General features: G+C 37.6%; 2 protein-coding genes across 2 annotated transcripts in view; one reads left to right on the top strand and one right to left on the bottom strand.

The window, feature by feature from the left end:
* Nucleotides 1-26,835, top strand: part of LOC134806161 (high-affinity choline transporter 1) — a 357,022-nt gene that overhangs the window by 296,745 nt on the left and 33,442 nt on the right. The window lies entirely within an intron of this gene.
* Nucleotides 701-22,442, bottom strand: LOC134806134 (scavenger receptor class B member 1-like). The gene is made up of 13 exons (XM_063779417.1): nucleotides 22,256-22,442; nucleotides 16,178-16,244; nucleotides 15,050-15,144; nucleotides 8,881-9,044; nucleotides 7,387-7,534; nucleotides 6,887-6,980; nucleotides 6,597-6,703; nucleotides 6,229-6,353; nucleotides 5,898-6,021; nucleotides 4,294-4,438; nucleotides 3,692-3,810; nucleotides 3,144-3,269; nucleotides 701-2,904 (listed from the first exon to the last, which is right to left on the bottom strand). Exons 2-13 carry the CDS (start codon nucleotides 16,218-16,220, stop codon nucleotides 2,638-2,640), a joined length of 1,557 nt encoding a protein of 518 aa, XP_063635487.1. The 5' UTR covers nucleotides 16,221-16,244; nucleotides 22,256-22,442; the 3' UTR covers nucleotides 701-2,637.

Raw genomic sequence — 26,835 nt, 5'->3', positions numbered from 1 at the left:
ATTGATATCAGTTTTGAATGCCACGCCTCTCATTGCGGCATAGTCAATTAGACCATTTTGGCCATTTTTGAAGGGCTCTAGCGCCTAAAAAACAAAAATATCAAAAAAAGCATAACGGTCCGACACAGATATTGACAATATTAATCTGTGTTGAAAAAATCATTGTTCTAGCTTCAAAAACCACGGAGGAAAACGAGGAGTACGTTTGTATGGAGAAATGACCACTCCCGTTGGCTCTTAAAGTAACCTTCGACATTTGCCAGCTTATGGCAGGGGTGCGAAACTCCTTGCTTCGGGCAAACTCGGCTCCGTTCGGCTCAGCATTGCTCCTAGCAATTATTAAGGTTGACACAACTTGACGTCCCTTTGCGTGCACGACCAAAGATAAGACAATTACTTAACCCAAAGAAAAGTAAGAAAAGGACAGCATGATTCGTCACTGAACCGCGGTCAAACTTCGGTTTTGTAGGAAGTTTCCTTTCTGTACGGTAGTACTATTAGGTACTTAATTATTCTGTGCTTATGACGAGCGCGTGCGCATAAAGGGGCCCACTGATTAACAGTCCGCCGGACGGTATCGGCCTGTCAGTTGTTCGGAACTGGCAAAATTTTTGACAGTTCCGGCCAGTTTTGACAGGCCGATACCGTCCGGCGGACTGTTAATCAGTGGGCCCCTTTACGTTCTCGGGTTTGACTGATGGCGTTCAAAAGGAAAAAATAAATAAATGCGTTTTTTCGAATGGGTTATAAACCTAAATATTACCTACATTACATGTAAAGTAAATAAATATTTTTTTTTCTGAATTAATCGCAATATTGACACTTATTTATCGCCTAAGAGGTTTTGTAATGGAAAGATGTAATTTTTATATTATAAATTATTTATTTACAATAGCTTATTTTTGTACCTTTGTTCCTTTTGTTATTTTCAACATATTATTTTTTAAATTGTATAAATTATAATTTATATAAATCCGAACCCAAAAAAATCCTAATTGTCTACCTACTTATAATATTTACATGGAGTGTGAGGACGTATTGAAAATAATATTTACGAATTCGTATTTAACTACTAAGTAAGTAAAAACAGGACATTTATTCAACAATCGATAAAATATCAATCAAAACATAGTAAAGCATATATTTTTCGCAAGAAATTGGCAATTATATGAAATGTGTCAATGCCATAAAATACAATCTGCAATAGAATTAAATACTTGTGATAATGGCAAATAGATCACCTACCATTTTTATTTGGATTATTTAAGATAATCTAGGTAGTAATCTAATAAAAGTCTATTAATGAACACAAAAAATTGCTCAATTTAAGTACCTATATAAATATTAGGTAAGTATGTTTTACGTGCCTCCACGTATCACAGTAATATTTATTTCTAAATATGTATTCCCATCTGTCCCCATCTTGATCACGTGGGACGGGGACAGATAGGAATACAGCCTAAAATAACCTAAGTGGATCCGTATTAAATACTTAAAATCCTTAAACGCATTTCCCCTTGTAAATTAAAATTAAATTTACAAATGACTTAAATACCTACTCTCATTTATTCTAGTTGCTTGAATGAGCAAAATGGTGTAACCCTGTATTAGGCACATTTTAAATATTTTGGTGCGTTTTTATTTATGCAACTTGCGGAAAGTTTCCAAAGATTTCTAAATAAATAATATAGATAAGTATATCTAGATATTATTCCATATCAATATTTCGCTATTTATGAAACTTTTCAATAGCACATCAGTTATCATGTGTGGCAAGTCACATGCTGTGGCTTGCTTGCTGACAAACATTAAAACGCACCTTTATCACTATGACATAGCTCTATGCTACTACTAGCACCTACCAACGTATACTATGCCTAATATTCAGGATGGTCTTGTAACACGAGCAAAAAAATTGAAAAATTTATTTAAATAACTTACTTAAAAAATCTTTACTTTATTTTGATCTAAGTACAGTCGCCATCAGATATATCGGGGCGGATAAGGCGCTCACAAATATCTGAACACGTCTCTATTGTCAAGGCGTTAGAGTGCGTGTTCAGATATTTTTGAGCACCTCGGACGCTCCGATATATCTGATGGCGACTGTACATACCTACATGCAATATCAAGATTTCTACTCATTTAAATATATGCTCCTGTTTCAATCCCACCTGGTAAAAAAAATATAAGTAATGCCTAGTCTCAAGATCTATTACAGATTACAGCCCTATGCAAATCTGCTGTACACAGAATATGTCAGATTTGCCTCCGCTTTGCTTGCTTAATAGCAGTTACGGCGATTATGCGCAGTGTGGCAGTACAACTACCTTATCCTTTCAATCGACAAAATAAAAAAAACACTTATATTCAACTTTCTTTGAGTTATGGCTAATTTTTTTAATTATTTGCCGAAAATGGAATAATATTCTTCAACTTTACTTTCACCTATTTCACCCCTAAGGTTACCTGCCTCCTGACCTAAGGCCTTAACTCCGAAAATCGAAATTTCGGTATCTCTATCGCCCTAATGCAAGAGCGATAGAGAAGCAGACAACGAAAATTCGATTCTCGATGTTCGCTTTCTAGACGTATTACATTCGTTGTCTAATGATGATGACACAGCTGGGTCCTCAACTATAACAAGAAACTATTGCTTTTAGAATCAAAGTCCATCAACGGAACACACAATATCGTTGCCTTCTTCTCATCGCTCGGGGTCTGGTACTCAATAGCCCTTTCATCAGCGCAGAGCCACGTTCTGCAGACTTGGACGAAGGAATAGGTTATGAGAAGGGTGCCGAGGATGTACAGTGATATCTCGACCGCTAAGAAGATGGCGGGTCCAGTCTTATACATCAGATTGAGCTGGTCTTTGGTGTGTTCAGGCAGAGCTGGGAGTATCTGCAATAGACAAAACGTCTATTAATATTGTTATGACCTAACGTTTTCTGGTTTAGCAAAATAAAAATATATGATAAACCAGAATTAAGAACGAAGACTGGCTTGCCTTGAAACTGTACTTACAGAGTGACAAGAATACTCCAAGTTTCAGTACTGTCAAGTTGCCGTAGCCAAAGTGTCGAATTCATTTTCTACCTGGGTAGGCTGTAACATCCAGCCCTGTTTTCTTAAATACTTACAATTTTAAAGTATCCAACCGGCACAACCATGCCGGACATGGCTTTGGCCTCATCGTTGAAGCTGACGTCTCCCATCACGATGTTGACCTGCACTGTGAACTCCGTTTCTATTACGGCTCCGATTTGCTGCAAATATGATAAGTATATTTATGTGATGCTGCGTACTCAAAATCCCAAAACATGAAAGTAAATGTTAACGGCTTCCTAGCCTTGTCGGTCCCTGCCTACAAAGCTGGAGATCCCGGCTTGGAATCCTAGTTATTTGATTGGTTATTTGTGTGTTTCCTTTCTCATGAGTGAAAATACAAACATCATCATCAGAAATTCAAGAGCTACGCTCTTGTCGGTGAAGCAATCTCCGGTATTTATTTCCTTGACAGCCTGATACGACACACAAACACAAACATTTAGATGTATTGGAGGAGACGAAGAATTAACGCAAGATATCTTTCAATGCTCAGAATTTTACCACTTTGGTCGTATTTTAAGGCCTTTCGGGAGATCGTGGTCAATTGATGATGGATTATTCAGAACTGATTGATCCTTACCGGTTCAATGAGAAACCGTCCTCCATGCTTGGCCTCGTCCGGTTGAAGGCCCTCGATCCGCTCGTACATTTCAGGAGGCGCGTTCAGGAAGTGCGCGTTGGACATGGCGAGAGGCAGACCTGGAAAGGCGATGGAGTTTCATGCTTGTAGGCCGAACTGTGTCGTATTGAGACTCAGGTGAGTCAGGTTCAAACCTTAAATGATTGTATGATGTACGAGTATTATAGGTATTATTATGTCTAGCGACAGCGACCCGCCCCGGCTTGCACGGGTTAGCAAAAAACCTAAGCCTTCGTCAAGAATCACTCTATTGATAGGTGAAAACTGCATGAAAATCCGTACAGTCGTTTTTGAGTTTATCGCGAACAAACACACAAACATACAAACAGACAGACGCAGCGGGGAACTTTGTTTTATAAGGTTTAGTGACGTGATGCTCAAAATATTCTTAGCAAAATATTTTTGGACGTTTTTTACCTATTTTGTATGACGTATTTTCTACTTTACATGGCATCATCTGGTAATAGTTTCGTACTCAAAGCTTTGGGGGCAAATTTTGAAAGGCTATCTTGCTACATCCTTTCGTAGTCATCAAAACTCACCATAAAAACACGGCGAGAGATCCGACAGGCCGTCCATGCAGATCCCCTTGCCACAGAGGCACTCGTTGTCCTTCCCTGGTGAATACGTCCGGTTACTGATTTTGTACACCAACGCATCAGCGCCGAAGTCCATCGTGATTTGCTCCTGGAAAGGGTTAAGATGGTTGTCACACTGCCACCGCGTCTCGTTGCGAGACGCGGAGCAACGGACTCGCATGCGGAGACAACGCACCAACGTCCGAGTTTTCTCCGCATCTCCGTCCGGACCTGCGATGCGCGACGTCCCGCGTTACTTTCGTCTCGCGTTCATATCACATTCGAACGTTAAGGTGAAAACAGTTCCTATTTGTCGATAAAATGGAAACGGAACTTATTCAGAACGCAGCGGTGATACTTTCAGTTTGGTTTTTGTACAATCGAGTCATAAAACGCAGAAGTCTGGGTACATCCCTATTTATAAACCAGACCTATAAATGGGTATTTTGCTAGAGATTACCAAGATTTTAGGCAAGACGAAGAATTTTTTTTTAAATGCACCCGTATGTCAACCGCGTCATTTGATAATTTGCTAAGCAAAATTGGAGTGATTATTACTGGCGTGGACACAAATTTTCGACGTTCTATTACAGCGGAAGAAAAGCTTTGGCTTACACTCAAGTAAGTAATAACTAATAATCTACTACTTCATTGAAATCTTCAACGTCCTTCTTGCACTAAAATCCGTACGGCACTGCGGAGCTCAGTGTGACATACCCTGCGGCACGCACCGCGTCTCCATCCGAGCGCGCGAGTCGTCGTGCGTTTCGCTCCTCCGCGCGTCGAGGCGGAGCCAGTGTGTCGTACCATGCGATTTTTCTATACAAAATCAAGATTCTACAATACAAAGTTAAAAAACGCATCAACGGACGCCGCTGCGAGATGCGAAGCAGTGTGACGACCGCCTAAGTTAACGGATATAAATGTCTAAATTACATATACCTGATGTAAGGTATACTCAACAATTCTAAATGTTCTGTTCCATGGTGGACCAAGTGTCCTAAGTAGGTACAAATCGCTCAAATTTAAGGGAACTGAACATCCCGACCGTCAAATCTGCTATAATTAGATAGGTATGAAAAGTTGCTTTACTTACTAGAGCTAGACTAATAATGCTGCGAAAGCTTAGGACGCTATTTTAAACACAGTTTTGGACACTGGAGGCTTTGGTTCCTATTTCTTTTAATATAGGTACCTATACCTATGACATCTATTTCAGTTTCAGAGTTACCTAGCTATTTCCTTACGTATTTAACCCTTTTCCAGGCATAGTACCATTTATCAACCACACACTTGTCAATTTAATTTCAACCTTATCCATTCATCCATTCGATTTAAGGTTCAAATGAAATTGGTCTTTCGGGAAATGTGTGACTCGTCTTCAAATGAATCACCAAACGTAACTATTTGGAAAATAATATTTGTTTTGTTGGGAAAACCTTCTAAATTGGTAAAACCTAGTTAAGGGTTAAGTTAATTATATCTCATTCGTCCAAAATTCCTGATCAGACCAATTCCGCCGCAGACTGAACAATAATTTAAAATTCGGATAAAAAAAAAAACCTTACCTGGTAGTCCAGCTCCAGGAACCGGCATAGAACGTTCCGAAAGATCCGGATTTCCTTTTCAGGGGTCATGTCATCCGGGTAAGCCACGCCCTCGTACGCATTTGTGAAGGTGTTGCAGTTTGTTCTGAAAGAGGGATATGAGGAAAAATTCGAAATCATATCTTGCCCCAAAAAATTTATATAATTTTCATATTCAGCTTTTTAGGATATACGGTGAATTTGCGCTTATATTATTAAGAACAGGGAACTCTATCTATTCTTAACCAGATTGACGGAAAAAAAATCGACTACAAACAAAATAACGGCCCAGTTTGTGATAATCCCCATTTACCTGGTCGTATTATCCTCGTACCCCCAGGGCGGTAGTCCACTGACTCCGTTCAAGGACTTAATCTCAAACTTATCAACATCTCTTGCACCGACTACCAGCCGGTTTGGGACAGTCTTGTCGTATAGCTGAAAAACAAAACAATACAAATACAATAGGTACACTCTTTATTGCACACCTGACGACACTCCTCGGTACGGAGTTAAACATGTCGAGCGTTTTTCGATTTAAAATACGTGAGTGACCCGTTTTAATACACATATAAATTTATATATTTAATATGTCTGTGACTCACATTTGAAGGACACAATGGAAGTTTTGACATTAAAGCGTGTTTCATTTCTGACTCTTTTCACTTACGTACTACGTACCCTGTCCATGATCCCCATCTTGGAGAAGTGTATCCATCCGGGCATGAACGTGTTTCCCATGGTGATGAGGGCTTCGTCGTACCCCCACAAGTACTCGTGTGCCGGGACTGCAACATTAATGTTAACGTTTATACTTAGTTTATCATAAATGACAAGGTGATGGGTATGACATTACGTGTGTAAAGATCATTTTGATGTGGCTGACTACATATTTCCAACATTGAGGGAAGGATTAGAAGTTTTTACGGAGGAATTCGTGGGCAGAGGCTGGTTAGTATGCTATTACTTACCAGTTATGATTGCTCGTGAATCGACCTGCTTCTGGAAGGCGTTGTAGCCGAACCGCGTCCAGAATGGGTATGAGGACATCATGGCCGTCATGCTCTGCGGAGGAATAGTTATCAAAGTATTAACAACTATAGTGAGTTTGTGAGTTATGCTTTGGTCGAATTCGAAACTTCGACGCCATCTGCAGAGCGTAAATTTTCTCACCCAGAAGCGCTACGTGTCTCTCTAATTAACACAGACGCGTAGTCTATCTCACGCGCGAGATATTGTCGAGGCGCTTCTATGCTTGCTTAGCCTACTGGTACCATAATGATCGCGCATTGTGCAGATTCGAATGATATTTCTTCTGCGAACGCGCTGACCTGGTTTTCTCAGAAGGCAGTACGAGGTTCTTCAACCAGGATATGTACAGAATTTTAAAGAAACGGTAATAGTTTAGGTACTATTAGGCGGATTGTATGATTGTCAGCCACCGATGTGGTAATAAATCATATTTCCTCACCAGCATAGCAATGTTAGGTATGGTGACATTGATGTCCTCTGGTCGCCCGACAGACTCCTCAGGAACGAATTCTACATTCACGTTGGGCGTGTATCGCACCACACCTTCTTCTAGGTCCAGCTCTAAATCATCGTTGGAGCGAAGTTCTCTGTAAAGAATTAAACATTTTAAACTTAAAAAAACCTATTTAAGTTACGCTTTTATTTTTTATTCTTTATTCCAAAGTAAAACCAATTTTCCTTATTGCCTTAGTTAAAATGCGTTTTCACTAGCTTAAAAAAGACAGGTGGTCATCACGCAAAGGACTATTTGAATACTGAGAACCCGCGCTCAGAGTAGTTTTTGATGCAAGTTTCTAACTAACGTTCGTATTCGATGTGATAATGATTGAATTAATATCGGTTTTGCGTAATTGTAGGTAATGTTGTTTTTAATAGATAATGGCGGCAGTTAAATAAAAAGTAACAATATGAGCTGTCACAGAATATAAATTTTCAGATTAATGTTTTTTTACTGTTGTGTATTAACTATGAACAGTTTTTTCGTGAAAACTTTTAAATGTGTATTACATTAGCTTAAAAATAACCTCTCACTTGTAGCTAAAAGGGCGATCCTCCTTCATCGTCATTATTGTTATTATTATTATTTATTATTTAAGTTGACAATTGTACCTTAACAGCTAAAGCCACAGCGGCACAAATTGGGAGACAGTAATACTTATACATAGGTTACACAAGTATTTACATAACAATATTATATAATACTACTTACAGGCATCTCTCGCTCTATCACTCTCTTACACTCAATCATCAGTCGTCCAATTGCACTCACAAACAAATCACACTCCGGGTGTGCCTCGAGCACGGAGTTGAGCAGAGCGTGCGTGTGCGTCAAGTTACGGTCCTTCCCGCTCAGGAACTCCACACGGGGTTGGTGACATTATAGGTACGCCTTCACGTGGATCCCCTCCACCTCTGACTGGACTAGGTAAAGTAAGGGAGAAGTGATTTCGAAAAGATGCTTTTTCACTCATAGCGCGGAGGGCTAACTTAACAACGTCAATCAGCGAGCAGAGTGGTTGTCGATGCATAATTTTCTGTGTGATATGTGATATACATACTTATTCTTTTAAATCTTAAAAACTACTAAATAAATGGTAATGATTAAGATGTCTATCAATTTGTCATTCTCTATACATGTTTAAGGCTACGTGTTACATACATGTATGTCAATAAAATACAAAATGGCAGCGTCGCTCTAACTCAGTGGTGGGCAAACTTTCTTCATGGGGGGCCAGAAAATTTTGGATATTTAAGTGGAGGGCCAGAATTGTAGCCAATTTTTTTTTTATTTGTGATAATCGTGCCATATAGCCCATATACTAATTATTTCATAGGACCGGCGGCGGGCCGGATAAAATCCATTCGCGGGCGGCAGATGGCCCGCGGGCCGTACTTTGCCCACCACTGCTCTAACTTAACAATAACCTCTCACTTGTAGCTAAAAGGGCCGATCTCTTGCATCTTCATGTTACGGTCCCTCCCGCTCAGGAACTCCACGGGGTTGGTGACGTTGAAGAGGTACGCCTTCACGTGGACCCCCTCCACTTCGGACTGGAGTAGGTGGTATGGGAGGGAGTTTGGGGCTATGCGTGTTTGCTGAAAAAAGAAATCAATTGTAAAATTAGATATGATATGAGATTCAGATATACTAAATTATATTAAAACGCGGCACTTGACTTGCGACTCCTATTAAACAAACAGTTCCTGATTTTTCCTCATTGCTCCGTAACTTCATATTTGGATTAAAAACTGTGTAGCTATTTCACGTAGTCTGAGATTACCTTATTGTTTTTGGCTTTTGTGTTTTCATTAACACAATATCTTATGGTAACGTAAGTGACGTCACAATATTCATGGAATTGTAAATCAATTAGTATGTTATTGTCACTATATAATTGAACTAAGTTATTATACATGTTAAGTATTATGTCATTATCTTAAAACGACAATTGCTAGTTGTCATAACTTTTTAGCAATAACTAGTAAAAAGGTTATTTATAGCTTTTTATTGGTGGTCACCTACTGTGTGTGATTTCGTTAATTTTAACCGACTGCGAAAGAATGGATTCTTTCCATGTCGATTTTGTTTTATAGGTTAATAACTTAGTGAAACGTACTATTTTTAAAGGTAAATAAGATTACAAAGCTCCGGCTTGTTCAATAAAGCATAGCACGTTAGCACAGAAAATAAAATTAACTTAATTAGTAAAAATGTGGTGTCAAAAATTGCTTGCTGGAGGAACCTATTTTGGGAGATAAAAAGCGAACAAATCTATATTTAAGGAACTTTATTTATTACTAAAATCTTGCCTATGCAATGTTAGTGGCTTAATCTAAACTTATGACCTCTGTGTGAACCTCTAACTTGATTTGACGACACCTAATGGTAGAACTTAGCTCAGTGGACGGCGGGGCCGCTTAATAGGTCCAGAATAAAGCTTCACACAGAATTCTACTTATTTAAGAACTAAATTATCGTAACTCTAAATTCGATGTACCAGGATTTTCAAAAGTCTTTATGCTACTTTAATGGTTGCTCATAGTTTTAAATTCACTCTCCACTTTACAGCTGGTGCTGATGCCCTACAAAGTTAAAACATGGAAAGGACCGACCTCAGGATGAAAACCTTCCTCAGACGCTGCGGGGTGTCAGGCTGGTTTCCCCGAGAAGGCTAGAAGCTGAGCGGAGATGTAGAGCTCAGGGGCCGCGCACGTGGTACCAAGACGACGTGGCAGAGGCAGATGGGATGCTTAATTCCTCGATCCAGGAGGTCTCCCAAACAATATTCATAAATTGACTTCCAAGCTTTTGAAATGATGAAATAAATTTAATTTAAATTTAATTTAAATTCCCGGCTCCTGTAAACCGAGAAAAGGTTATATTAGCCGATGCCCTTTATGGCCGCTAGAGAAGAAACGAAACAATTGTAAATTTAGCTCACCGCACTGAAAGCTGCTAAGACTTCTGGCGGAGCGCTCCCTTCCCTCGAGCAGGAGTCACTCTGCAAAGAACCAAAACCTGGTTAAGAACAAACCCACAACGTTTCGCGCCATTGTGGAGTTGATCACCACGAAATTTAATTAGTACTCACTCAGTGGAGCTTCCGAAGGACTCAAGCCGTTTCCATCTTTCAGACCACCATGTCGAAAGTGTGGTCTTCCCATGAATTGTGCTCTTGCGAGCGAGTGTCCCCAGAGGGGTTCCCAAATCAAATGTGCAAATCATTCTCGAATGAACTCCTCCAATATGGAGGTCCCTGAGGGCCTAACAAAAGTAGGGTGGCAGTCCCTTGAAGACACAAATCCTTCGAAAATTCTATCTGAATTGTTTAGACAATTTCACTCCTGAGCCTAAGAAATATATTTTTATCATTAAATCTAATATTGTTTCATTCCAGAGCCACTCTGTAAGTCTGTAATTTCTATGTTTTGTTTTATATCAAAATTATTTTTTACCTGAAAAAACATACCTAAATCATACAAAGTTTTCCTGGAGTGACAATATAAATATCTCAAGTTTTATTTATTTTTACTCGTATGACAACCCCGACAACAGATAAGCATCTAGAGGTGCATCTGAATGCAACAGATTATGCAAAGAAGTGCAATTAATATAGTTCGTTTCGGACACTGTTAAAAACGTTGAAATAAGAAAAAGTATTTTTCTTTTGATTATGAATCATCTCAATAATAATTAATATAAATTTAGAAAAATGTACTACGTTACATTAGCTACACCCCCTCGCCCTCTTGTTTGTGTGCGACGTTTTGGCGTTCCTATTTGAAATTTGTAATCTACTGCCGTATTCGAACTTCAAGATATTCACATGAGACGACACGTACTAGATCCATTCTAGATACGTTATAGTTTAGATATCAACTAGTTCTCTTTTGCAGCGCAATTCGGGCAACCAATGTCACTTTTACGTTAGATAGAGTAAGATATCTATTAGATGTGAATTGGATCTCTAAGTCATATCCTGTGGAAACCGTTCAACCAGTATCTTCAGAATCGCGCAAATGTCAAATTTGACAGGTTAGATCTTAAACATATCGTTATCGTATCTTGGTGATGTCTTAAAGATGTTTAATAGATGTCTATTTCAAAATCCGAATCGGGCCCATAATGTAAAGTTGGCAGACTCATTGTTTATTTTGCTTGACTCCGACCACGCTAACTTTGCACCAAGTTAACAGTGACCATAAATAAACATATAAATATTATGGGACACTCTTACACAAGTCGACCTTGCTCCACAGTAGGTAAGCTCAATAACGCTCATGTTTTACGTATTAGACGACGATGTATGTATATAAAACTTATAGATAAATAGCAAGAATATATCAAACCATTAGGGCGATTCTCAGAGATGACCTTCGGTGCCTGACTTCGGTGCCAAATTTTTTTTTTACTTATTTGATATGCGACTTTATTTCCTAAAATCTAGCCTTAATATAAAAAATAATGGTAGTGGAGGCCTCCATTAGAACCTTATAGTTTTTAAGATATTTGAGATTTAAAAAACACCGAAATCATGTGCAGGCACTGAAATCAATTGGGATCACCGAATTCAATAATGCATACACAAAAATCACATTTCAATTGTATATCTCAATTATATTACATTTTAATCATATTTTTCAATCTTATTTGATGATAAGCGATGTAACAAGGCTAATGATCTCGAAAGCTTACATAAATTTAATAGATATAGACCCAAGATTTAAAAATAAGTAAAATAACCTAATTACGGCTTGTAAAATAACATCTCTAGAAGATATCCCACACTATTTGACTGTCCTCATATAATAGGGCGATGTATGGTCCTGGAACGAGTTTCAGACATGTCGACCACAAATTCGCACATTAATGCTATGAAGGAGAAGATGATTGTTTCACACAATCCGACCGCACATGCATCAAAAAGAAACTTATGTTACCTACACCCGATAAACAAGAAACTTTGGAGTGGCGTTCAATGCTCAAAAAATGTTTAATGCACTTATAAAGTAATGTGATACAATACGGAAAACAAGTATTTTTGAATAACAGAGTTTTAAAGCGTGAACTCCGTCAATTTAAAACTATTTGAAGTGGTCGACTAATGCTTGAAGATCTAAATACCTATTCATTATGATCTCCAGCACCCTCAAACACTTGGGCTAAATTGTAACTCCTATATTTAGACATAAATACATAAGACATTGAGGATTGTTAAAACATTTGCTATGTTCAATTTGTGTCTATGGCTATCCTTTAGAAATATCGATCAGTAAGGTACGCTCAGTGCCTTTGAAGCGATCTCGACATTATACGGCCACTTTATTTTTAATCCCTTGTTCTGAACATCCTGTCCCTTGGGTGCACCTTGCATAGTACTTACATACACAAGTTATTTTAAAAGAAGTGGGATCTAATTGACTGCATTCATTTAACATGGCTGACACGTTGAAAGGTATCGAGGTGTAGGGCCTCAGGTGATACAGAGGACAATTAACATAATTTACTTCATTGGTGGAGAATATCAAGACAGAGAAAGAAACAATGGGTCTACGAGTTTCAACACACGTCTGGTTTAAAAAACTACTCATAGTAAACTAGTGATGTTTTGTACCTATTATGACTTAATTTACTTACAAACATAATTTTACGTTTATACAACGTATCTTGCACTTTTTAGGTGTGATAAATTAGTACAACAAGCTAGTTTACAAAGCAGGATTTGAATTCAGTGATCACTTTTTTGATATCGGTGGTCAAAAAATCCACCGAAACCAAGGAAATCAACACCAGCGATGTCAAAATTAATCGCTTTTTAGCAATAACAGAAATAGCATGAGTGATACAGAGGAGATGTAATAATGATGGATTTACGTACTTTCGAGGATTTCTTAATCACTTGCATAACGATAAATGCACTAAAAATTCCGGAGTAAATTGCACCACCGATCTCAAAAAAACATAGAACCAAACCCACCGAAGGACGGAAAAACCTTTAAAAAATCACTTAATTAAACTGTGACTGTACTTCTACTTTATTCAACGGTTAAGACACAACTAAAGCATACTATGTTTGAGACACTGAGTTCCTGGTTTACAACTTTGAAGGAGTACCGACATGTTTTGCAAATTACACCGAAATCAGGTACTAGCCCGGGACACATCGTAAATTTGGTTTTATTCAATGAGTTGAGCAAACACATTATTGTGATATAAAGAATATGATAAGTTAACTAATAACTTATGCGTGAATACCCATAATAACTCCGATCTAATGCCCCATCTTGAGTAATAATTTTTTGTTTCATAAAATCTGGGTGCGGGACACTCCCACCGAACATCATTTTTGGCATTTGAATTTTTTTTTCTTGTATTATATAAATAATAAATAGATCATTTGATAGTGTCCCAGACAGACTATAGGCTGAAGATCATGCCTAAATTAATTCAGACGTATTGAACAGTAAATTCAATAATTTATTGCCCCGGACACGTAAAAATGGCCCTCCTGAGAAATGCCCATTTAAAATTACAATGAAAATATATATCTCACAAAAATGTTATCATTTAGGTCAAATCTTCAATAAATAATTAATTCGATTTGCAAATAATTTGAGGTAACAAGTCAAATTGAAACCTTTATTGACGGCCAGTTAAAAATTAAGGAAATCACGTACTGGCCTAGTAAACTTTACAACGTGTTGCTAAAGTGATGCCAACTGTACGTGAGGATACCAACGCGAGAGTTACACAAGCCTTTAATATTCCATATCATGTCCCACCTTGAACAGAAACGGATAGAATGCTAAATTTACAACTATCTCTTTCCAACATTCACTATATATAACATCAAAGTCAAAATACAAATATCAATCATCAGAGCGGTCTCTCTAAGAATTAGAGGAACGAGAAGAAGGATAGAAAGATTTGGATCTGAAGACGGCTGTGGAATAGGTAGTTAGGTACCCATCCTTGAAGATTAGATTTCTCTTCTTTCTACCGTACAACTGTTTTTAAATACGTTTGAAATTGTATTATTTAATGTAATAAATGTGTTATATATATACTTTATCACAGGAAATCCAGAATATGTTTAAATAGGAGCTCCGTGAACAAAGTTTTGTACGGAGCTCTAAAAAATAAAAGAAAGGTTAGACCATATACGCATTCCGGTTTCGGTTTCGGCTTGGTAGAGAATCGTAAAAATGGTTTGTTAATTGAATGAAAGAGACTAATAATACTATGATAATATTTAACGCAATGAATACGTCATTTTTACATACATCTAATTTGTGACAGTAATGTCTCAACACGTACAAAACATAGCCAATCATCATTCGGTGAGTCTTTTCACATTCATTTAGGGTCAAACATAACCTATATTTAACCCCATAAATACCTACTTAATATTATAAATGCAAAAGTCACTGTCTGTCTCCTTCATGCTGAAACCGGCTAAACAGCTAAACTGATACTGATGTAATTTGTAAATGGAGATAGTTTGAAGCCCGGGGAAGGACGTAGGATAGAATTTATCAATCATCGCCACTCCACGCAGAAGAAGTCGCTGAAAGAGACTAGTTATATATAAAATACTCACAAACTTAGCTATGATGTGGACGGGATTGATGGCCATCAGTATCGCTGATATGATGATGCACAGAACTCCAACAAAGAAGGCGATCATCAGTCTTCCTGCAATGGATAATTGTGGTTGAGTCAAAAATGATTAATTGATTGATTTGCTACAGGTCGACTTAGCCTCAAACTAACCCAAGCTCGTATCTATCAGCAGGAGCTTAGAGGGATGATGAGGGATTACTATTAGATATGCATTTTTACTGCTAAATTTGTGCAAAGTTATCCTGGTCAGAGTCTACAAGCCTCAATCAACTATTAGTTGTTCGTCTTAACCCGTCATTATTTGACTTATGTTATTGCACGAAAGGGATAAGAAGGACAAGACATAAATTAACCAATTGAAGCTTTAAAAAAATATGAAAAAAGGGTTATTGACAATAAAAAATAGAGATGAAAAACAATTTTGAAGTGAAAACTTCTTTAGCGGCGCTGAGCACTTTTTGAGGTGGGGAAAAAATGATAAACTCGATTCAGCGTAACGCGTAACGTAACGCTGACGTCATGTGTCACGGACAATGTTATTCACCAAAGAACTTTAGTCATAACGTATCATAATCAGGTCAATTATTTAAAACTGGACTTTTATATTAAGCAATAAAGCTCAATGTTCTAATCTTGTACGGGCTGAAATACGAGGATCTCACAGTTACATTCTAACTTTATATCACTCCAATATAATTCAATAATTCAATAAAGTCTCATCTTGATGAAATCGCTAATAAAAGTGAACTCTAGTACTGGTGAATAAAACTCAAAATATCATGACCAAATATATTTAGATGCGAGGTCTGCAAGGTAACTTTACAATTTCTATTCGAATTTTAAACAATTAACGTTACAGATTTAAGCTCACTGGCCAGCAATTTCGGAACTAAAGTTTTTCAATAGAAAGGAGGATGGGTCAATTATACATAGTGCTGCAGACATTTTGGACTAGTCATTGAGTTTTCACTTCTGTCGGCACTCCCGGAGTGCAACCCGTTGTTTTTTTTAAACAGGAACAATTTTCGCAAGCAAATAATACCCTAACCGAGATTCGAACGCAGGGAAAACGCTACCGATGAATATATTTAATTAAAGTTCTTACTCCTCGCCATCAACTTGGCTTCTCGAGTCGTGTTGAGCGCCATGGCTCATTGGCAGCATTCGATCCACTGAAACAATAAATAAAAAAATTGCGACTTATGGCTCCTCTACACGTTGGGCCAACGCCGGCCACTCCAAGGAACGCAGCCACGCGGTAGAATGAGATAGCAATATCACTTGCTCCCTCTAACGCATAAATGCGTCCCTTGGAGTGGCCGGCGTTGGCCCAACGTGTAGAGGAGCCATTATAGTTATTGGTATTGTTGTTATTTGTTGTTTTATATATACAGAAAGAGGAAAAAATGCCTGGTGTGGGGCGTCGTTGGATGGGTCTTTTAAAATGAATACGGTCATTTCAATATTTTTTGATACGGTGAAATGCATGTTTTCGGAATTAATCGCTCCGAAAGAAAAAATGCAATGCTATTGGTTCAACACTCAGCATATTGTTGATGTAAAGAACGTTACGTCACGTTCGAAACTCTTCCTCGCGTTATCCCGGCCTTTTCGCCACGGCTCATGGGAGCCTGGGGTCCGCTTGGCAACTAATCCCGAGAGTTGGCGTAGTCACTAGTTTTTACGAAAGCGACTGCCATCTGACCTTCCAACCCAGAGGGTAAACTAGGCCTTATTGGGATTAGTCCGGTTTCCTCACGATGTTTTCCTTCACCGAAAAGCGACTAGTAAATATCAGATGATATTTCGTACATAAGTTCCGAAAGACTCATTGGTACGAGCCGGGGTTCGAACCCGCAACCTCCGGATTGAAAGTCACACGCTCTTACCGCTAGGCCACCAGCGCGCCCACGTCACGTTCGAAACGTCAGGATAAATACATAATTGTAAGTTTACGTGATTAGACTCATTTAGTTAAAGACTTTGTCGCATTCGGTGACGTTAAAGTTAAAGGTTACTGTGATTAATAGAACATAATAAAAAAAAAACATTAACATAGCCATTAAAAACCAGTTTAATTATCATTTGCGATCGAATGATCCGCGAGATGAGAAAAATAAATAATTTAAGTACTTATCGGAAATCCTAAAACTACTTTTCTAGTGGTTTCGTCAGACTACGCTAATTATGTAGATTTTTTGATAATTATTGTCAGATGACAATTTTGTTTATCTAAAGCAGAAATCTAATTTCATTAGAAAATGTGATAGAAAATGATTTGCCGTCTCCCCCAAAAATAATCACGATATGGTGGCCATATCTTATGAATACTTTTTTTTCACAGAATGTTTTTTTTTAACCCATAGTGCTTAATGATCGGGCTCATCAGTCGCGCAAATAAAATCGAAAAGAAAAGCTCAATAATATCTGAACACGCACCGTCACACTCTAACGCCTTGACTATAGGTGTTCAGTTATTTGTGAACACTTCGGCTGCTCCGATATTATTTGATGGCGACTGTATATTTATTTAAGAAGACGACCCTATGAAGCTTTTTTGTATGAACGTAATTTTGCTGACGTACGTTCCAAGGTACGCAGTAACAAAAATAACATACATATTTTAAAAGTTTCAGTAAAATTATTATGTATATATTGAACAGTTCACTCACTCTAATGAAATACCTACAAGAGCGTTTCTTTTATTTTTTGCCATTTTTATATATTTTTACCTTTTTGGCCACTTTTGTGTTATTTCTAGTAGGGATCGCGAGCCCTTTTCATCCTTATAGGAGAAAAAAGTGTCCTAAAATTTTCATACTTTTTTCAAACTTTCCTTTTTGTTACCGCCATACAAAGTACCTATATGGGGAAATGGTAACACAATAGGAAAAAACTCTGAGACATTTTTTGATTCCATTAGGATCGAAAGTGCTCGTGATTCAGAGTAGAAATAACCAAAAAGTGGCAAAAAAGATCACAATATATAAAAATGGCAAAAAATAAAAGAAACGCTCTCAAAATAACCGAAAAACATTTTCTAACATTCGGAAACACGGTACTTTAATTTCTTGCTGCAAAGCAGATGCTTGAGTCATTTAGGATCATAATATGATATACAGGCCCTCCCTAGTAAGATGCAAAAGTGTAAACATATCTTTGACGTCGACTGTACAATAATCGCTGTATAATATCAAAGACATATGTAACTCCGTATAAGATGAATAAAGTCTAAGGAAAAAACGTGCCTCGGAAGTCAAGAAAAAGTCATTCTAAACAGATGGCGCATACACTTTTGGCCTATCCTCGGCTAGATGGCGGTGACGACATCGTTTCATATTTAACAATTTTAACACATAGGTATCAGTGAATGAACATGGGTCAAAATGATATAAAAATAATAAAATCATTTATCCATATATATTAATTTTTTGATAGTTTTATACGTTTTCATTTTGAGTTTTGGTCGTGTGTCGATAGATGGCAGTAAATTTACTGTGACTACAAAATTTACTATGACAGGACCCCTCTATACTATCTATTCTCTTTGATAATATATAGTTATGAGTACATATTTAGCTTTTAGAATTATCATATATAATTTATTTATTTAACCAACCATTATGAGGATAATGTCTATTGTCTAAACTACGGAAAGGAAACCAGTTTCAATCTTGTTTTCATTTAAATGGGTTTGACCTAAGACCTTCACTTACCTATACGGGCTTGTGCACAAATCACGCGAGGTTCGATAGGGGGTGGGGGTCACGAAAAAATCACGACAGATCACGTTGGTGGAGGCGGGGTATAAGGAGACCTCACGTGTATTTTTCTACAGTGAACGAAATTAAGAAAAATACCTACCACATGAGTAGATACTTTCGCTCGGTTTCGTTAAACATAAATCTTCACTTTGCACTTCAAAATAGCGAGTCTATTTTACGAAATTTTAAAGCGCGTGGCCTTGTCCGGTCGGATAAAAAAAAATCAATAAAATACACGTGAGGTTATGTGGAGCAGGGGGGGGGTAGCCAAAAAACTCACCAAATATTACCAAGGGGGAGGGGAGGGGGTCAAAAAGTAGCCGAAAACGTCACGCGTGATTTGTACACAACCCCTAAGTACAGTAAGTACCTACTAATACTACTCTTTGACCTTTACCTTGCGATGGCATATATATGTATACAAAACTATTATTATGATCGAATAATGCTCGAACACGTATTTCAGATATTTTTGACGTTGACTAGTGCGACGCAGTTAAATTACAGTTATTTGACAGTTTTTATTGTAAAATATAAAATATTTTGGATAAGTAAGGTATCTATTGTAGCTTATAGGTAAACAATGATTAAGTAATACTGCAATTTTCTGCCGCCAGAGGCAGCACTAACACAAACCGTAAATCATAGAGTAGGTAACTTAAATAATAATATTATATACTATGCCTTAAACAGTTTTTGACAAGTTTTCACAGATTATTTGTTACGAATTGTTACATTGATGCATCAAGGCGGTCTGTTTACAGTTTGTGCTAGTGGCGCCCCTTACACATAGTTATAATATTCCCTATTGTCCTACATAACTTAAACATACCTGGGGGCCTAGCCAAGATGTCAATCGTATGCAGAAAACGAACGCTACGCGAAACGAAACGATATTGTTTCTACCACTTTTCTATATTAGTGCGATAAAGACTGATAGCGTTTTGTTTTCGTTTCTTTGCGAGCGATTGTCATCTTGGGTATGCCCCTGACCGGCTAGCATGAGTTTCGTTCGCGCGCGAGTCCATACTTCAAGTAGGTATACATAGTCGCCCAATGCGGATGTACCTACATATATATACCGTATATACGTCGTTTGAATATTTTATTATTCACAAAATATTTACTTACCTAGTTGAATTTACAAATTCAATACAATGAACAATGAACTCGAAGATTTCAAGATTATTTCTACAAACACTAACAGTTACTAATGTATGTGTTAAATGAATGACATTTATAAACTAAAGTACATTATTGTAAATGTTGTTTAAATATTAATTTAAGTTAACTTAGGTTTGGCATAAAAAAACGTAGGTACTTATTTAGTTTTAAGTTAAAATATTTTATGTGGGAATTACCAGTTTTTTTGGCCACCACTGTTGGTTTGTACCCTACCGTAAGGGTCAAAAATTAAAAAAAAACCTGGTAAAAAAAAACAATTAGTCAATTACTTACCTAACTCTGCACCTAAAGTTGCTTGTGCTCTACCCATTTCCGGTTCTATCCCATTTGTCCCCGGTGGGTACAGATGGGAATAGGCGCTACATATAAATCATTCCCGTCTATCTGTGCCCACCTCATGTATGGCAGAGGTCACGTGGTGTGGGGAGTGGTGTTTACCTTTAAGTACCTAATTGTTAGGCTTAGCGATAATAGTCAAAACGGGTATATTTATATTTAACGAAGTGTAAACAATTGTTGGTGAACCAATAAATATAAAAAACCGGACAAGTTCGAGTCGGACTCGCCCACCGAGGGTTCCGTACTTTTTAGTATTTGTTGTTATAGCGGCAACAGAAATACACTGTGAAAATTTCAACTGTCTAGCTATCACGGTTCATGAGATACAGCCTGGTGACAGACAGATGGACAGCGGAGTCATAGTAATAGCATGTATGTAATAGGGTCCAGTTTTTACCCTTTGGGTACGGATTTACGGAACCCTAAAAAAACACACCAGCGCGGAGACCGGGTTGCCACATGCGACCACATGTTGAGCAGGGGAAAGGGGTATAATTCGTGTGATGGCTCCTTTACACGATGGGCCAGCGTCGGCCACTCCAAGGGACGCATGTATAGGGAGCAAGTGATATTCCTATCTCATGCTACCGCATGGCTGCGTCCCTTGGAGTGGCCGGCGCTGGACCATCGTGTAGAGGAGCCATGACGTAATTTGTAGACAGGTAAGTCTTAACTTATGAATTACGGCACGATTCGGGAATAGAATTAGAGATTCACTAGATATGAAATAAAAAAGATATGTGACGTTCCACGGCAAAAGGTATCATTGCCCCGGCTGAATGTTGGAGCGGCGTTAATAATAGCGTAAGCGCCAGCCGCCATAAGGCCACCTTTTGCCGTGGAACGTCACATATCTTTACTATTTCATATCTAGTGAATCTCTAATTCATTTCCCGAATCGCGCCGTTAGTCCGTTTTGAGACAATCTACAAAAAACATACCAAAAGGCGTAGGCGTCACAAAACTGACAAAAAAAACAAAGTATTAAGAAATGTTTGTATTATTCGCTATCGACATTGGGGGCGGACCCGTGCATCTCCGATTAAAATAATAACGCGATATTAATCGTGTTTCCTTTGTTTCAGATCATATTATTGCATAACGCGGCAACCGTGATTAATTTCCGACAACTTAGATGTTTCATAATCAAGAGATATTAAAACAGTTCATAAGTATAATAATATAACCTATTTTTATCAGTATTGAGTGTAGGTAATAATGACGATTTTCTGACGTCATATAAGTGCCTACCTACAATAAACGTATGAAATTAATGTTGGTTGATGCCAACCCTTATTTCAATGAACTGCAAGATTGATAACGGGGTTTCGACTCATCTCTCCATCTGTGTGATATGGTGCTACTTTACCGCACTAGTGCGGTAATAGCATTACGTGTCTATGTCTAAAATTGAAAGGGCCATAATATGTAGGTATTGTAAAGCTTTGTAGGATACATGTGCGAATAGGTAATTCGCAACGAGTGGCGAGTAGCCTACTTTTCACACTTGCATAGAAATGTACCTACCTACTATGTATTATGAACTTGATAGTGGGTTTTCTAGGTTCTCAAAAATGTACAAAATTTTACTTTAAATAAATTATTTCTTTTATTAAAAAAGCACATAATATACATAAAAACAATTTTTTTTTGTATTTTTGTATTCTACCTATACCTACTTACTATAATAAGTAGGTACAGATTTTTATATCGTATAATAGGCAATTTATTGCGATTAGTTAACATTAAGTAATCAAAATTCTAATGATTTTAATTTTACTACCTAAATACCCTTATAGATAATTTGTAAAAAATATAATCATGCATATATTTAATTACTTAATAAATAAAAAATAATTTACAATTTTTTATCTACCTACGCATTTCAAACTTACCTGAAATTAAATAAAAAAAATTCTTCCGCTTCTTTTTCTTTCAAAAAAACACTGTTTCCAATTTTCATAATCACACTCGCGTTCACATACTGTCGGTTGTCACTCGAATTCCGAAGGCCCGCGAGTTTTGAACCGCGCGACGACCGATGCGCGCGCGACTTGTTATGGTCTGTGACCAATGACTTACATTTTTTGATGTTACCTGGCATGATGTCATAGTTAAGGCGAAGTAGGTTCAGAGGGCCGACCGCGAAAACCGAAATTCGCAAATTGCGGGGATATTTATCTTTTACTCCAATGAAGGCGTAATTAAAGTAACTGAGAAAGATGCCCGCAATTTGCGAACTTTGATTTTCGCGGTTATAGCCCAGAGTTCTGTAACAAACGTTTGCGTAGTAGGTACAGTTAGCTGCAAAAGTTGCTAAGCGGGCGAGGTTTTCAAAATTACCTTGACACGCTCTTATTCTCTTAACAGTAAAGTCGCGTCAAGATCATTTTGAACACCTGGCCCGCTTAGGAACTTCTGCTGCTGACTGTACGCCCGTGCGTGGAAATTCACACTTAATTTCAAAAATGACAATAATGCCCTTACTGCGTGCATGTTACTTTTTTAAATTACTGCTTACCATCAGGCGGGCCGTATGCTTGTTTGCCACCACCTGGTTTATACCACGTATATTTTTTTTAGATAGTTTCTGCATTTATGAGACACGATACCTATACACAATCGGATTTATTTGCCTTGACTGAAAGTTATCTCTGAATATGCAATTTTTAGTCGGTTTTATATACTTTTTATTTATTTCAAATAAGATAGGTTTGCGTAAAAAACAGTCCATCATAAAAAATGAGAAATCATTTGATTATAGCCTAATTTGTTCTTTTTTTAAGTATATAACATATACCTATTGCAGAATTTGCAAGTGCTGGTTTTATTCAGATGCTCCTATATTTCAAGAGAACCTTCCTACGATTTTTTCAGGTTCTCATAATCAGAACCTGAATAATGACTGGACCTACTGAAAAGGGTCGCCCCTTTAAAACCAAAGAAATTTTCAAATCGGTTCGTAAAATCGAAGAACATAATAGGTAGGTACATAAAAGAGCAAAAAAAAACAAATAGACATCCCGCTGACTCGAGAACCTCCTATTTGAAGTCGAAAAAAATAGTTCGTGGAATAAGTACCTAATTAAAGTTATCTTTACAACTTGGCCTTAACAGAAAATCTCCATTTACGCACATGGCCGCACACAATCAATCGATCCCGTCGCCACGCGCCCTACACATGTGTTGGCTAAACAAAAATTACTTTAAATTATGTATAACACGTCATACTGGTTTCATTCCTACCGTCGTAAAAGTGACGTTCGTATTCAACTGTTGACGATGACGACCGGTCTGGCCTCATGGGTAGTGACCCTGCCTGTGAAGCCGACGGTCCTGGGTTCAAATCCCGGTAAGGCTATTTATTTGTGTGATAAGCACAGATAATTGTTCCTGAGTCATGGATGTTTTCTATGTATTTAAGTAATATTTGTATATTACATATATCGTTGTCTGGGTACCCACAACACAAAACAAGTGAAGTGAATCCATCAAACTAGTTTTTATGTTGCTGGATTCGTCAATTTATGCGTTAGTTAAAACGGCCGTTTTTGTTTTGAGTTCATAGATCGACAAATCCAGCAACATAAAAACTAGTTTGATGTATTCAAAAGGTACTTAAATACACAATACAGTCCGTAGCGGCCCCCTTTTTAGGGTTCCGTACCCAAAGGGTAAAACGGGACCCTATTACTAAGACTTCGCTGTCCGTCCGTCCGTCCGTCCGTCCGTCCGTCCGTCCGTCCGTCCGTCCGTTCGTCCGTCTGTCACCAGGCTGTATCTCACGAACCGTGATAGCTAGACAGTTGAAATTTTCACAGATGATGTATTTCTGTTGCCGCTATAACAACAAATACTAAAAACAGAATAAAATAAAGATTTAAATGGGGCTCCCATACAACAAACGTGATTTTTGACCAAAGTTAAGCAACGTCGGGAGTGGTCAGTATTTGGATGGGTGACCGTTTTTTTTTTGTTTTTTTTTTTGCATTATGGTACGGAACCCTTCGTGCGCGAGTCCGACTCGCACTTGCCCGGTTTTTTAAATACCTGTCGTTAAATTTAAATAATCACGATTATTTAGCAGTGGCGCTAGTGTGCACGTTGATGGGCTCTTAAGGTACAGTTCTAATCCGAACCGAACGGTACCTTAATCCTTAAGGTACAGTCAGCAAAACTAGAGCGTGCGGAAAGAGAAGAGTCGTGGAATGTATTGGGCCGATACATTCCACGACTCTTCTCTTTCCGCACAGACTCTACTTATTGGTTTAGCACCCGTGCATATAAATGTGTATGCATGCAGGGGTGCTAAAGTAACACCTTTACTGACTGCATGTAGTTAAGTACATCGATGAATCGATGGATGTCAGTTAAGAATGTGTCTAATAGTGAAATCGCTATCAGATATATCGCAGCGGCCAAGGTGCTCACAAATATATGAACACTCCTATATTGTCAAGGCGCTAGGCGTTAGAGTGCGTGTTCAGATATATCCGAATATCCGATATATCTAATGGCGTTTGTATATTGTATACGATGGTTTACTAATGTGTTGCAGAAAGTTTTTTGACATATTTTTGTATTGCATAAAGTTACTTGGCAGAAATGTCGTTTGGCAGAATTACCTTTCGCATATATCATTTAGCATACAATCGAAAAATTGAAACACGATCGAAGGGAGCGTTTTAATTCGACACGAGTTTAAGGTCTTTTCTTTCAAATAAATATTATTCTTATTCTTACATAATCTGCTAAAATCACCAATAAGATATTCTAAGAACTTCGGGCTACCGCCGTGGCCATAGCCATAGACCAATCTTTTTATAAGGTAAGTAAACGTACTGGTGCTCGACGCGGTCCCAGTACATGTCATCTTGAAACTTAAGTCAAGATTTCCTTTCCAGATCGTCACATTTATGTATGAATATTTTTTTTATTTGTATGAACGTAGCGCACTGGAAAAGTGTTTTTTCATACAAAATTTTGGGAGACATTTTTTCATGTATGAGGCGTGAATGTACAAATTATTCTGAGTAAAATGAGCCCAAGAAGTCAATATTTTGAAGACATGAATGAAATGTACATTTTTTTTGGAACACGCTCAAATTAAATTTAATGTAATTTATTCTCTTTATTTACTTTATGTTACGTTAAAATAAGTTAAGCAATGACAGGCACCCTCCAAATAATAATTATTAATAATAATAATTGTTGTCAAAAAGCCCTGCTTACGTAAATGCTCTTTTCACCTCGGCACATTTCGCACTCGCACTCGACACAAAAAATGTACCTACTTATTACTTAATACCTTTTAAGTTAAATAAGTAATAACATTGTTCTTGAATACTTGATCTTTGCTTTGCATTGTTTTTCTCTTGTAAACAGGGTTAGAGTGAATTGCAAAAAAATTTACCTAAGTACATAGTTAAGGACCTATACCTAATTAGTCTAAAATTAATTGATTTCATTGTGTTACGACAATTAAACAATAGTTATTTTCACCACACCAGCTCGGAAAAGCTTACTTTGCACTTCAAAAACGGATAGCAAAGTGCAACTGCAACAGTAAGTCACATGTGAGGCAAAGTAATTAAATGCAAATTTTGAGTTGTTTTCTTATGTTTGCTGGTAGAATTGACTTTTAAATGATGATTTTGGATGATAAATGGGTCAAAAAGATCACTGTGTTATGTCTTTCCTGTAGACATACACGAGAGTTAAGGGCTATAAAGGTTAATTTTCTTATTTAACCCTTATCCACGTGAAAAGGTCCTCCTTTTATTTAGAGAACTATGATAAAATCATTGCTTACATGCCCACAAGCTGTTAACTATTGCCCACAGGAGAGAAAAATGTACTGTTCGCGCGAACACACTAGTTTTCTCTCCTGTGGGCAATAATAGTTAACAGCTTGTGGGCATGTAAGCAATGATTTTATCATAGTTCTCTAAATAAAAGGAGGACCTTTTCACGTCGATAAGGGTTAAATAAGAAAATTAACCTTTATAGCCCTTAACTCTCGTGTATGTCTACAGGAAAGACATAACACAGTGATCTTTTTGACCCATATATTTAATAACATTCATTTGAATTTGATTTGGTTTGATTTTGTTTGATATATTAGTTACTAGCTGTGCCCGCGGCTCCGCCCGCGTGGAATTCGGTCTGTGTCAGTAAGCGGCTAATTTCTAATCCTAATTTCTCTCCCTCTCCCCTGGAGGCGGAACTTGAAGTAAAGTTGACATATGGATATGCTAGAGGACTGTAGTCCAGATAAAATATTTTACAATTAATAAAAATAAATAAATAAATAGGATCATTTTACAATTAGGTACCACTAAATAAAACTACACTCCAAAATCAATATTTTTTTTCGCCCTTATTCAAATTTTACACGTGATTTAAACGACAGAATAGTAAGTAGGTAAGTACATAGTTGTATATCGGACGATACAGTAAGGCATACGCGCGCGAG

This window comes from Cydia splendana, chromosome 2 (genome assembly GCF_910591565.1).
Source record: "Cydia splendana chromosome 2, ilCydSple1.2, whole genome shotgun sequence".
Classification (NCBI taxonomy): Eukaryota; Metazoa; Arthropoda; class Insecta; order Lepidoptera; family Tortricidae; genus Cydia; species Cydia splendana.
The sequence above is the reverse complement of the archived record's forward strand: the minus strand, read 5'-3'. Positions and strand labels throughout refer to the sequence as shown.

Coding starts and splice junctions, on each gene's coding strand:
- LOC134806134 (XM_063779417.1), bottom strand. CDS start 16,220: ATGGCGCTCAACACGACTCGAGAAGCCAAGTTGATGGCGAGGA. Junction 4,439..5,897: donor TCCTGGAGCTGGACTACCAG/GTAAGGTTTTTT, acceptor AACCCTTTCCAG/GAGCAAATCACGATGGACTT. Junction 3,270..3,691: donor GACGGTTTCTCATTGAACCG/GTAAGGATCAAT, acceptor TCATATTTGCAG/CAAATCGGAGCCGTAATAGA.